The sequence below is a fragment of the Formica exsecta genome, unplaced genomic scaffold (genome assembly GCF_003651465.1).
Source record: "Formica exsecta isolate Colony F162 unplaced genomic scaffold, ASM365146v1 scaffold138, whole genome shotgun sequence".
Taxonomy (NCBI): Eukaryota; Metazoa; Arthropoda; class Insecta; order Hymenoptera; family Formicidae; genus Formica; species Formica exsecta.
The window spans coordinates 1,940,162-1,953,821 of NW_021848711.1; the positions used below are offsets into that span (position 1 = coordinate 1,940,162).

General features: G+C 42.2%; 1 protein-coding gene across 1 annotated transcript in view; it reads left to right on the forward strand.

The window, feature by feature from the left end:
- Positions 1-13,660, forward strand: part of LOC115246074 (twitchin) — a 111,181-nt gene that overhangs the window by 94,709 nt on the left and 2,812 nt on the right. The window contains 22 exon segments of the mRNA XM_029824661.1: positions 169-374; positions 713-1,173; positions 1,321-1,855; positions 2,028-2,222; positions 2,317-2,800; positions 2,979-3,234; positions 3,551-3,885; positions 4,475-4,590; positions 4,756-5,040; positions 5,332-5,471; positions 5,605-5,868; positions 6,074-6,690; positions 7,158-8,256; positions 8,444-9,669; positions 9,787-9,920; positions 10,100-10,307; positions 10,993-11,145; positions 11,228-11,454; positions 11,544-11,834; positions 12,047-12,418; positions 12,884-12,940; positions 13,451-13,629. Of these exon segments, the coding sequence (XP_029680521.1) occupies positions 169-374; positions 713-1,173; positions 1,321-1,855; positions 2,028-2,222; positions 2,317-2,800; positions 2,979-3,234; positions 3,551-3,885; positions 4,475-4,590; positions 4,756-5,040; positions 5,332-5,471; positions 5,605-5,868; positions 6,074-6,690; positions 7,158-8,256; positions 8,444-9,669; positions 9,787-9,920; positions 10,100-10,307; positions 10,993-11,145; positions 11,228-11,454; positions 11,544-11,834; positions 12,047-12,418; positions 12,884-12,940; positions 13,451-13,629 (7,840 nt within the window).

Consider the following 13,660-nt stretch of genomic DNA (forward strand, 5'->3'; position numbering starts at 1 on the left):
AAAATATTTTATAACATAATAATTTTATTTTAAATTATAATTTTATGTAGAAGCAATATAATTATTACATTAATAAAATTCGACAACAGTTTGTGCCAAAGATTTCATATTGAATGATATCAATGTCGCGAAATAATTTTTTATATATATGCGTTTTGTCTTTTACAGCGGATACATCATTGAAAAACGCGATCTTACGCATGGTGGTGGCTGGGTACCAGCAGTTACACACGTTAATCCTAAGTATAATCATGCAACTGTGCCAAGATTGCTTGAGGGAACCACATATGAATTCCGTGTATGCGCAGAAAATTTACAAGGTCGCTCCGAGCCGCTGACCACCGACCGATCCGTCGTTGCCAAGAATCAATTCGGTAAGTATACTTTTAATAGAATACATACTATCAATTTCCCGAAATACAATTAAATATTTTAATTGAAATAGCGTATACATCTGATAGTAAAAATAACTCTAGAATAATTACAAAATAATTAGATAAAATTGTGCATTTAAATTTCTCCAGAAAAGGATTTTAAGTATATAAAAATTGTGCATTTGAATTTCTTCAGAAAAAGATTTTAAGTATATAAAATTGTTTCTAGTTTTTTTTTAAATAATTAATTTATTATTATTGCGCGTTTGGCAAAATGTCAATCAATTTTTCAAGATTTTCTTTCTTTGTGTTTACACATTGTTACGTTCCATCTCCAGTGGTTCCTGGACAACCTGGCAAGCCGGAATGCGTGGACGCTGACAAGGATCACATTAAGATTAAATGGACCGCACCCATCAGCAACGGCGGCTCCAAGATCATCGGCTATGACGTGGAGCGACGCGATCGCGCCACTGGTCGTTGGATAAAACAAAATAAAGAGCCCGTCAGGTATCCCGAATATTACGACGACCATGTAACCGAGGGTCATCAATACGAATATCGTGTGTCGGCTATAAATGCCGCTGGTGCTGGAAAACCAAGCGATACCTCGTCCGTATTTACGGCCAAACCCATGAAGGAGAAGCCGAAGCTTCATCTGGACGCTCTGATCGGCCGCAAGATCAAGGTTCGCGCTGGAGAACCGATCAACGTCAATATACCGTTATCCGGCGCACCTACGCCAAAGATCGAATGGACCAAAGATGGAAGATCGCTTACGGAGACTCTTCGTTTATCGGTATGTAAACCATACCACCTAACCATCTTTTCCTATACTCTTGTGTATTTAAAATATTTATATTTCTTAAATTTACTTATATTATAAATATTTTATTATACATTGTAATATTTTATTTTCATTGTCTCGTTTTTATTATGTCTTTAGACCGAAACCAAGAGCGACCGAACGCAGCTGTTGATCGAGAAATCCGTGCGAGATGACAGCGGCATGTATACCGTGACCGCGTCGAACGAGCACGGAAAGGATTCCGCCGACATCGAGGTGATAGTCGTGGACAAGCCTGGACCGCCTCAGGGTCCTTTGCAATACACTGGCACGACGCAGGAATCCGTCGGGCTATCCTGGAATCCACCGGCGGACAATGGCGGCTCCGACATCACGAATTACATCGTCGAAGTGTCGGACTACGGATCTGACAATTGGCGACAAGTACCCGGATATGTTCCCAGGACGAACTTCACGGCAAGGGGCTTAATTGAAGGCAGAAAATACGTCTTTAGGGTCCGCGCCGAAAATATGTATGGAGTGTCGGAGCCCTTGGAGGGCAAACCCGTGATCGCCAAGAGCCCCTACGATCCGCCAGATGCGCCGAGTCAGCCTGAGATCCTCGGTTATACTCCTAACAGCTGCAGTCTCACGTGGAATCCGCCTATCAACACTGGTGGAAAGCCTATCACTGGTAAATTATCAGAATAAATTATAATAATATTTAACAGTAATAATAAAATATTATTATAATTGTTATAATTTCTAGCGAAAAAAATTTCTCTCATTTTTCAATAAAATTATAATTAAAATTAATTTATATTATGTATAACTACATTATACAATATTTGCGTTATCTTCTTCAGGATATTATGTGGAGAGACGTGAGCGTGGCGGTGAATGGTTGAAAGTCAACAACTACCCGACACCGAACACGACATTCACTGTGCAGGATCTTCATGAAGGTTCGCGATATGAATTCAGAGTAATCGCTGTCAATGAAGCTGGACCTGGAAAACCTAGTAAACCCACCGAACCTATCACAGCTGGACACCAACGCCGTAAATATATTTTATCAATCATAATCATATATTGTAATAAAAAAAGCCATCCAAAAATTCAAAGATTAATATTTAATTATTGTTAACTCTGTAGTGCGTCCCGATGCACCGGAACCGCCTAAAGCAGACAGGATCACCAAGGATTCGGTGACCTTAAGCTGGCGACCACCGCGAAGCGATGGTGGCGCGAAGATCAGAGGCTACATCATACAGAAAAAGGCCAAGGACGACGACGACTGGTCGGACGTGAACGGCGCACCTATACCGAGCAATGTGTACACCGTGCCGAAACTGAAGGAGGGCGAGGAGTACCTCTTCAGAGTGTTCGCGGTGAACGACGTCGGTAGCAGCGACCCGAGCCGACCCAGCAATCCTATTGTCATCGAGGAGCAACCCAACAAGCCGGTCATGGATCTCGGTGGAGTTCGCGACATCACCGTTCGCGCCGGCGAGGACTTCTCTATTCATGTGCCTTACATAGGTTTTCCGAAACCGACCGCCACGTGGTTCGCCAACGACGTCATTAAGGATGAAACCGATTCACGTGTCCATCAGCAACTGGCCGATGATTTCGCCAGGTATATATATTTTCTCGATTATTATAAATTTTACACAGAAAGAAATAAGATGATAAATAATATTCTTAAAGTTTAATATTATATGTATGAAGTGCTAAATATTTTTCTTTATCGTATTAGCTAATTATTAGATGAAGATATATATGATGACATTGTATGGTACAATTTTCCGTTGTAGTCTGGTGGTGAAGAATGCGAAACGTTCGGACGGAGGACAATACAGACTTCAACTACGCAACTCGTCCGGCTTCGATACGGCGACTGTCAACGTCAAAGTCCTCGATCGTCCTTCCCCACCTGAGAATCTCCGCGCAGATGAATTTGGCGGTGACGCTCTTACTCTTTTCTGGAATCCGCCCAAGGATAACGGCGGTGCTGATATCACTAATTACGTGATTGAGAAGAAGGAGCCGAAGGCCGCCACGTGGTCCAAGGTAAAGAAATATTATAGAAAAAAAGATCATGAAATATCGAGATTAAAAATACAGAGTATACCATTCTTTTTTACATTTATCTATTTCTGCAAAAATTGAAAAAATTGATTTATTATATTCTAATGAATTAAAATAACACGATTATTTAATTACATTTATATAAAGCATAAATAAATATTCACACACATAGATTTCTTTATCCAATAATTATAAGAGAGAAAAACTAATAATAAAGAATACAGAAAACATAAAAAATCTAAAATTGTCTTTGACTTGAATATACATACTGGAGTTTAAAGAGAAAAAAAACTTGCAGGTGAGCAGCTATGTCACGACACCGTTCGTGCGGGTCAGGAATCTGACGGTCGGACAGGTGTACGAATTCCGAGTGATGGCCGAGAATCAGTATGGCACATCGGATCCGGCGACGACGATCGATCCGATCAAAGCACGACATCCGTTCGATCCGCCGGGCGCTCCCGGCGCACCTCGCGGCGTGGAGACCACCGAAGACAGCATCACCATCACCTGGAGCAAGCCGCGTCACGATGGTGGTTCGCCGATCATCGGTTACATCGTCGAGAAGCGTCTCCTGAGCGAGGACAAGTGGGTCAAGGCTACTCCGGCTCTGGTGCACGATACCACTTACAAGTGAGTGATGTATTTGCTTTATCCAATAATTATAAGAGAGAAAAACTAATAATAAAGAATACAGAAAACATAAAAAATCTAAAATTGTCTTTGACTTGAATATACATACTGGAGTTTAAAGAGAAAAAAAACTTGCAGGTGAGCAGCTATGTCACGACACCGTTCGTGCGGGTCAGGAATCTGACGGTCGGACAGGTGTACGAATTCCGAGTGATGGCCGAGAATCAGTATGGCACATCGGATCCGGCGACGACGATCGATCCGATCAAAGCACGACATCCGTTCGATCCGCCGGGCGCTCCCGGCGCACCTCGCGGCGTGGAGACCACCGAAGACAGCATCACCATCACCTGGAGCAAGCCGCGTCACGATGGTGGTTCGCCGATCATCGGTTACATCGTCGAGAAGCGTCTCCTGAGCGAGGACAAGTGGGTCAAGGCTACTCCGGCTCTGGTGCACGATACCACTTACAAGTGAGTGATGTATTTGCGCTATTCACCCTCCCTCTCTACGTGTCCTTACATTACTTCTTCGGAAGAAATAGTCTCTCAACGAGATGTTTTATTAATTATTTTTGTCGATCTCGCAGGGTCACAGGACTGATCGAGAATCACGATTATGAATTCCGAGTAGCTGCGGAAAATGCCGCCGGCCGTGGACCATGGAGCTCCAACTCCGACGTTATTCGCGCCAGCGCACCACCATGTAAGTATATCTTCTTTAGAGATTTTATTCAAAATAAAAAACATCTATATATATTAATGAATACACAATAAAATAATCTTTTTGCAATTAAATTTTCCGTCGTCATTAATTTTGACTGCCGACAAGTTTTGGATATTATTTGAGATGTCAATCGTTTTGTTACAGTCCCACCGAAGATCACGAGCGATCTCAGCATCCGCGACATGACCGTTATCGCAGGAGAACCGTTTACCATTACGGTGCCGTATACGGCTAATCCTAGACCAAGACCTAACTGGTCCATCAACGGCGAGGAGGTCCTCACCGGCGAAAGAATCAAGTTCGAGACGACCGATGTGGCCTCGCAGTTCATCAACAAGAAGGCGAAGAGGTCTGACACTGGCACATACACGATATACCTCACAAACACCGTTGGCACCGATTCCGCCTCGTGCAAAGTTCTCGTTGTCGGTAAGTTTTTTATTATGCATTAATTTTTAACTCCTGACTTGTCATTTTTTTTCTTAAAATTGCAACTTAGATTTAATTTTCAGAAAATCATACGCATATTTGAAAAAGAAATTCTTTGAGAAGTTTTACGGAAAAAAAATTCTCTTTTTATAAACCTTGTCTTAAACTCATTTTCTTTATTCATTTCTAGACCTATAATAATGATGTTTATTAGTAGACTATATGTATTTTTTAACGTCTTTTGATTTTACAAGCCATATGTGATACATTGTGAAATGATTTTCTTTTTAGACAAACCGTCGCCACCGCTGGCGCCCTTGGACATCTCCGATATCACTCCGGAAACCTGCACGCTAACGTGGAAACCGCCCTTCGACGATGGCGGTTCGCCGATCACAAATTACATCGTCGAGAAACTGGATCCGGCAGGCGTAAGTTCAATAGAAAGGATCTATAAAAATGACGCCATTAAAGAAATAATATTAGATTTTCCCTTTCGATATAAAGTATCAACATTATCTGACAGATATTAAGATTTTCATTACTTTTTCGAATTCTTTTCAGTACTGGGTGAAGCTCAGCAGCTTCGCGAGAAGCACGCATTACGACGTGATCGGTCTGGAGCCAAATCGCACGTACAACTTCCGAGTAAGAGCGGAGAATCAGTACGGAATATCCGATCCGCTTCAGGCAGACGAGCCGATAACGGCCAAGTTCCCGTTCACGGTGCCGGATCCGCCCGGACAGCCGCGTGTCATCGACTGGGACACCTCGAACGCGACGGTGGTCTGGACAAGACCACTGTCCGATGGAGGATCTCGCATTCAGGTGTGTGTTATCAATTTACAAGGGAAAAATCATCGACACATTTTACATTCGAAATTTGGCGTATTATAAACAGCCGCAACTTTACGAATTATACAAATTTATCTCAGACTTACACTTTTAAAATCAATATACATACCTTTTTGAGGCAACATTTTGAAGTATTTTCGTGGACTTGGAATAATCCACGCAAAAATTTCGATTACAGGGCTACAAGATCGAATTCCGCGATCCCGCCGAGGATGTGCAATGGCGTGTGGCGAACGACTACCTCTTCAAGGACACCACGTACGTGTGCTATGGTCTAATGAGCGGACACGAGTACGAATTCAGGATCCGCGCGAAGAACGCGGCCGGTTTCAGCAAACCGAGCCCGCCGTCCGCGCCGTTCAGACTCAAGAGCAAGTTCAACGTGCCATCGCCACCAGGCACGCCGCAGGTCACCAAGGTCGGCAAAAACTACGTCGATCTACGATGGGAACCGCCCGTGTCCGACGGCGGCAGCAGGATCACCGGCTACGTGATCGAGAAACGCGAAGTGGGCAGCGCAATGTGGTCCAAGTGCAACGAGTACAACGTCGTCGATACCGAGTACACGGTCATGCACCTGATCGAGCGGGGCGACTACGAGTTCAGGATCTTCGCGGTGAACGCGGCCGGCAGGTCCGAGCCGAGCTCGTGTACCACCCCAGTGAAAATCTGCGAGGTCGAGGGTGGCGAAAAACCGGAGTTTATCAGGAATCTGCCCGTCAGTCAAATCATACCGCTCGGCAAGACCCTCGTCCTCGAGTGCGAGGCCACGGGTAAACCACTACCGACTGCCAGGTTAGTGGGAATAACATTTATCTAATATTCATTTTTTAATCGTATTATTTGTCATAGGATGAGGATATTATCTGAATTAAGATAATATTAAAACTGTGCGTTTTTTTTTTAAATTAAGATTTATATTTTTATACTTATCTCATATTTATTAAAGATAAAAGTTTATTAAGAACACATGCATGTCGTCATTTTTATATTTGATACATCCTTTAACGATAATTATAATCTAAATTTAGATTTTAAATTTTATATATTTACTTTTAAATAAAAATTTTAAATTTATTACGAATTATTCAACTTAATTTATTAATATAACGGTACGTATATATTAATATATAATTTTTAAGTATATGTATATATAAATTAAAGTTTTTGTTATCAATAAAAAATAAAATTTCATAATTTCTGTCAATATACATATTTCTAGATTTAATTTAATTTTTAAATTATAATTTTAACTTGTTCAGGTGGCTGAAGAACGGCCGTGAGATCACCCTGGGCGGTCGCTTCCGTGCTGAGGCGATAAACGGAATCTATAGACTGGTTATTTCCGAGGTATGGGATGCGGACGACGGGGATTACAGCTGTCAGATATCGAATCAGCTCGGCGTCGCCGCGACCACGTGCCGGCTAAAGATTGGCACACCACCGCGTATCGAGCGCATGCCGGGCGATCTCTATCTGCCGGAGGGCGACAATACGAAGATCAAGATCTACTACAGCGGCGATCAGCCAATGGAAGTGACGCTGAAGAAGGACGGTCACAAGATCGTAGAAACCACGCACATCAAATATACCGTCTTCGACGAGTACCTCATCATCTTCATCAAGGACATTCAGAAAGATGATGCCGGCACTTATGATCTGTCCATCTCCAACGACAGCGGCAGCGTGAGCGCGTCCTTCACCGTATATATCACCGGATTACCTGGACCACCGACTGGACCGCTCGATGTCTCCGATATCGACAAGCATACATGCACCCTATCCTGGCACCCGCCTAAATACGACGGCGGTCTTCGGATCACCCATTATGTGGTTGATCGTCGTGATGTCAGTCACACGCACTGGATCATTGTGTCGTCCTTCTGCAGGGACACCACCTTTGTCGTGCAGGGTCTCACCGAGGGCCAGGAATATCTGTTCCGGGTGATGGCGGCCAACGATAACGGCATGGGTCCACCGCTGGAGGGTATCAATCCGATCAAGGCCAAGGCGCCGTTTGATCCGCCGGGACCACCCGGTACACCCAAGGTCATCGAGGTAGGCGGCGACTTTGTCAATCTCTCATGGGAGAAGCCGGAAACGGACGGCGGTGCGAAGATTCAGGGTTACTGGATCGATAAGAGGGAGGTCGGCAGTCAGGCCTGGCAGCGCGTAAACGTCAGCATCTGCCTACCGACGCAGATCAACATCAGTAATCTGATCGAAGGAAGGCAATACGAGTTCCGAGTATTCGCTCAGAACGTGGCTGGACTCAGTCCCGAGTCAAAGGCCTCGACCTCCGTGAAGATCGTCGATCCACAGGCGGCGAAACCTCCGGAGATCATTCAACCTCTTCACAAGGTTCGTGTTTTCCCTTGTATCTTGATTATAAACAGTTTTATAATAACCATCCCCAGAATTCATAGATTTATATTACAAATTTAAAAAGTGTTAAATAAAAAATAAATAATAATCCTAAAAATCTTTATTATTTGGATCTTGCTTCTTTGACCCAAAATAATTAACTTCTTTTCATTTATTTCACCAGGTGAATTGCGTCCAGAACCACAACGCTCACTTCCAATGCAAGATCATCGGCACGCCGAAGCCGAGCATTACATGGTTTAAAGGCGCCCGCGAGATCGTGAGCGGCAGCCGCTACAACGTCTACTCCGAGGGCGATACCCACAATCTCATCATCCACGATGTTTTCGGCGAGGACGCCGACGAGTACTTCTGTCGCGCGGCTAACAAGTGCGGCGTGAAATCCACCAAGGGCGAGCTCTTCATCAAGACGCCGCCCAGACTGAATGTACCGCCGAGATTCCGCGACACCGCCTTCTTCGACAAAGGCGTGAATGTCGTTATCAAGATACCGTTCACCGGCTACCCAAAACCAAAGATCACGTGGGTACGCGAAGGCGAGGTGATCGAGTCCGGCGGTCATTACGCCGTCGAGGTGAAGGAACGTCACGCCATACTGACGATCCGCGACGGCAGTCGCATCGACTCCGGCCCGTATCGCATCACCGCCGAGAATGATCTAGGCCAGGACACGGCCATCATCAAGATCCAGATCAGCGATCGTCCGGATCCACCCAGATTCCCGCAGGTGGATAGCATCGGCCACGACTCGCTGGCGGTTAGCTGGAAGCCACCGTTGTGGGACGGCGGCAGCAACATCACCAACTACGTGGTGGAAAAACGCGAGCATCCGATGAGTACCTGGATTCGGGCCGGCAACACCCGGTTCTGCACGCTTGCGGTAACCGGTCTGAGCCCCGGACATCAGTACGACTTCCGTGTGTGCGCGGAGAATATCTATGGTCGATCCGATCCGAGCGAGGTGACACCGCTGATCACTACGAAGGGTGTGATCAAGCGCGAGTTCAAGAAGAAGGAGTACGAGGTGGACGCGAGCGGCAAAAAGATACGTGGACGCGACGACGAGAAGCCACGCGACTACGATCAGTTCGTGTTTGACGTGTACAGCAAGTACGTGCCGCAGCCGGTCGAGATCAAGCACACGTCGGTCTACGACAAGTACGACATCCTCGAGGAGATCGGTACCGGCGCGTTTGGCGTGGTGCATCGTTGCCGCGAAAGGACCACCGGCAACATATTCGCCGCCAAATTTATCCCAGTGTCGCACGTGATGGAGAAGGAGTTGATCAGGAAAGAGATCGACATCATGAATCAGCTGCACCATCCCAAGCTGATCAATCTGCATGATGCCTTTGAGGACGACGACGAGATGGTGCTCATTTTCGAGTTGTAAGTATCCACTTTGAGGCAGAAAAATCAGAATAATTAAATAGAATTCGATTAGAATTTCGACGAGTTGTGACGAGTTTGCATTATATCCTTGATCTCGATCATTTGTCTCGTTAGCCTGTCCGGCGGCGAGTTATTCGAGAGGATCACGGCCGAGGGTTACACTATGTCCGAAGCAGAGGTAATTAATTACATGAGGCAAATCTGTGAGGGCGTCAAGCATATGCACGAAAAGAACATCATCCATCTGGGTGAGTCGTTGTTAATATAAAGATAATTTTCTTATAACACTAATAAAGCTTATGAGAAATCTTATATCATTAGTTTATAAATTTCTTAATAAAATAAATCAATGATTATCTTCTAATATATTGTAATATTTTTGTATTTATTTTTTAATATTTAAAAAAATATGCCATTGTTTTTTCAGATATCAAGCCGGAAAATATCATGTGTCAAACTCGTAACAGCACTAACGTAAAACTGATTGATTTCGGTCTGGCCACTAAACTCGATCCGAACGAAGTAGTAAAGATCAGCACAGGTACGGCCGAGTTCGCCGCTCCCGAGATCGTCGAACGTGAGCCGGTCGGTTTTTACACCGACATGTGGGCCTGCGGCGTACTGGCTTATGTTTTGTGAGTAGATCCTTCTGTTTGCTAATTATAATAATTATACAATTTATTATACAATTAATATACAATTTAATATACAATTTAATATACAATTAATATGCAATTTAATATACGTATAGTATAAAGATACATATTAAACATTTTCTAGAAATATCACATTGAAATATTCTGAAAAGATGTATGCAGTATCTTATATTTTTTGTTAGTAATATCGTATAGGTATGTGATGGAAAATTGTTAAGAATATAGTGATTGCAAAGTGATTGGAAATAAAGAGAAAATGAGGAGTTCAGAAAATTTTGCTAAATTGAATTTTATATGATTAATTGCAACTAATCGATACAAAAAATTTCAGTGAACTGCTTCATACATAGAAAGTTTGAAAAAACGATAATCCATTCTCTAATAGCGATAATTAATTCTTAATCTCTAATTGTAACATGTTCAAAACACGAAATATTATAACAGAAAAGAAATCCACATAAAAAGACGTTAAATTTATTGCCATTAAAATTTCAGTCATTTTAATTGCAGTCTTTAATTAATTTTTAATCAGTCATTTTTTGCATAGCTTTGAAATAATTGAAAAATTCTAAAATAAAAAAATGCATTTATATTTACGAGAAGAATTTTCTTGATAGAAGAAAATCTCTATACCGAGATATTCTAGTATGCATTATTTGCACAGATTGAGTGGTCTTTCGCCGTTTGCGGGTGACAATGATATCGAGACCCTGAAAAATGTGAAAGCATGTGACTGGGACTTTGATGAGGAGGCATTCCGCGACGTTTCCGAGGAGGGCAAAGATTTCATCAGGCGACTACTCATTAAAAACAAAGAGTACGCTCTCTACTATATTCTGTATAATATAGAAAACCTGTATTGAATCTTTCTATCATTCACGTGTGTCTTCGTCTTTCAGGAAGCGCATGACAGCACACGAGTGTCTCGTTCATCCGTGGTTGACCGGCGATCATAGCAAGTGGACCAACCCGATCGCCAGCAGCCGTTACCTCAGCATTAGGGACAGATTGCGTGCCAAGTACGAGAATTGGGACAAGTACGTCCTTCCCATCGGCCGCCTAGCCGAGTACTCGTCGCTCAGGAAGCTTTTGATCGAGAAATACAGAATCTACGATTCTTGCTTCGGTGAGTATAATTAACGTATTATAAAAGGACTAAAAATTTCATCAAAATCTTAATTCTCTAGGATTAATAATTCATATTTTCTCTTATAGATCGTCGACAAGCGGCGCCCAGATTTGTTATCAAGCCGCAAAGCGCGTTCGCCTACGAGGGACAGAGCGTGAAGTTTACCTGTCGCGTGATCGCAATCGCGGCGCCGACGCTGACCTGGTCGCACAACAATCAAGAGCTACGGCAGTCCGTCAAATTCATGAAACGGTACCACGGTGACGATTATACCTTCATCATCAATAGAGTTAAGCTGGAAGACCGAGGAGAGTACATCATACGCGCGGAGAATCACTATGGATATCGCGAGGAGGTTGTCTTCCTTAATGTACAACGTAAGCGTTTCTTCTATCAAAATTTTATATTTATACTTCTGCCATTCTGTAATATTAGATGACACCGTTTGAAATATTTAATATCAAATATTTTAAATTTAATATACTTGCGTACTAATTTTTTGAATTTATTTGGTTCTCTATATATTTAAGTTATATATAATAAAAAACAAAGTACTCCTATCAAAATTTATGTTTTTTCACCCTTTCAGCACTGCCGAGAGAAATTCCAAAATATAGGCCCGAGTTGCATCCGGTACGCAGACGAGAACCGCTCGGCTACAATGTATGGCTGGAGATGATCGAGTCGGCGCCGAGCTTTACCTTCCTGCTACGACCACGTGTCATCCAGATCAGGCAGACATGCAAGCTGCTCTGCTGCCTGAGCGGTAACCCACCGCCCACTGTAAAATGGTACAAGGATAGAGAAGAGTTATCCAAGTATAACTATCCTATGAGCAACGCCGACGGGGTCGTCACGATGGAGATCATTGACTGCAAGCCGGAAGACAGCGGCAAATATCGCTGCGTGGCTAGCAACAAGCACGGCAAGGACGAGACCAGTTGTGTGGTCATCGTAGAAGGTACGAGATAAATAAGTCATTAAATATTGAATAAAACAAATAAAATATTAGAATTAAAAATTATTTTGTACATAATTTTAGAATTGAATGCAATGGTCTCACTTACTTCTTATATGAATAATTTTTTTTTAAACAGCAAGAGATTCAATCGATTTCAGTCTATATATGTAAATTAATCTAAATTTAATTATCTTACGTTAAGATAAGTTTTGTCAAAAGTGAAACACATCATTGCTGTAATCAATTCTTCGAAAGAAGATTTAAAAGCAAAAGTGGGGGCTGATGTTATAAAACTTACTTTACGCACAAAGAATTTTATATTTAAAATAGATTTTGTACAATTTGGGAGATTTATTTCTGTTCTTTGAATCGTCGAATCTCAGTGATAAGATCGGTAATACTCTCGATATAATCTAATGCGGAGTTTGATGATAAGACATACTTTATTGAGCGTTTGTGTTGTAGGCACTGGAGAAACGGAGGAGCAAGTAAAATTAGCGCACGATTTCCTACATTCCGGAGGTAGAGCTGTTTCAGAGCTTACCCCGTTTGTGTGTGCAATCCTTTTCCACCGTTATTACAAGCAATGCTTCATTAGCTGATAGATTACCTTATTTTATGTGTACATTGTCAAGCTTTTTCCATTAGAAATCATAAATATTGCACATACACACATGCCATCACGTAGTTATCATGCTAGCTCTACAATATGCAAATTATTTAACAGACAATTTTATTTTACGTTATTCAGAGCTATTCAAAAAACTGAATTTTATTTTTATATTCTAAATATATTTAAAAAATAACATCTTTTATTTCTTGAATTATTGTGTAACTAGTTTACTTCCCTTAATCTGTATATATGTACTTTATGTTGAATTAATTTTCCCGTTTATTTTATAGTTAGTTTTTTACTTTTATAATCTATTGTTTTTTATTTGCAGTAAAACGCAAGTCTCATAATTTATATTTTGCTATTACGGATTTATACGCAAACATATTATATTTAGTAACGAATAATTTTAATTTAAGATCGAAGGTTTATCGAGCAACCACTAAAACCAGCACCACCGCCGATCGTGACAGTCCACAAGTCTAGCGGTTACAGCGGCTACAGTTCCACCACCCAAGGTCAATCAAGCTCATCGCATAATTACAGCTCCACCTCTTCCTATGGCAAACACAATTCCACGACTTCCTCTTCGTATAAGGTATAAAAAGAGAAAAAAAGATATATATATA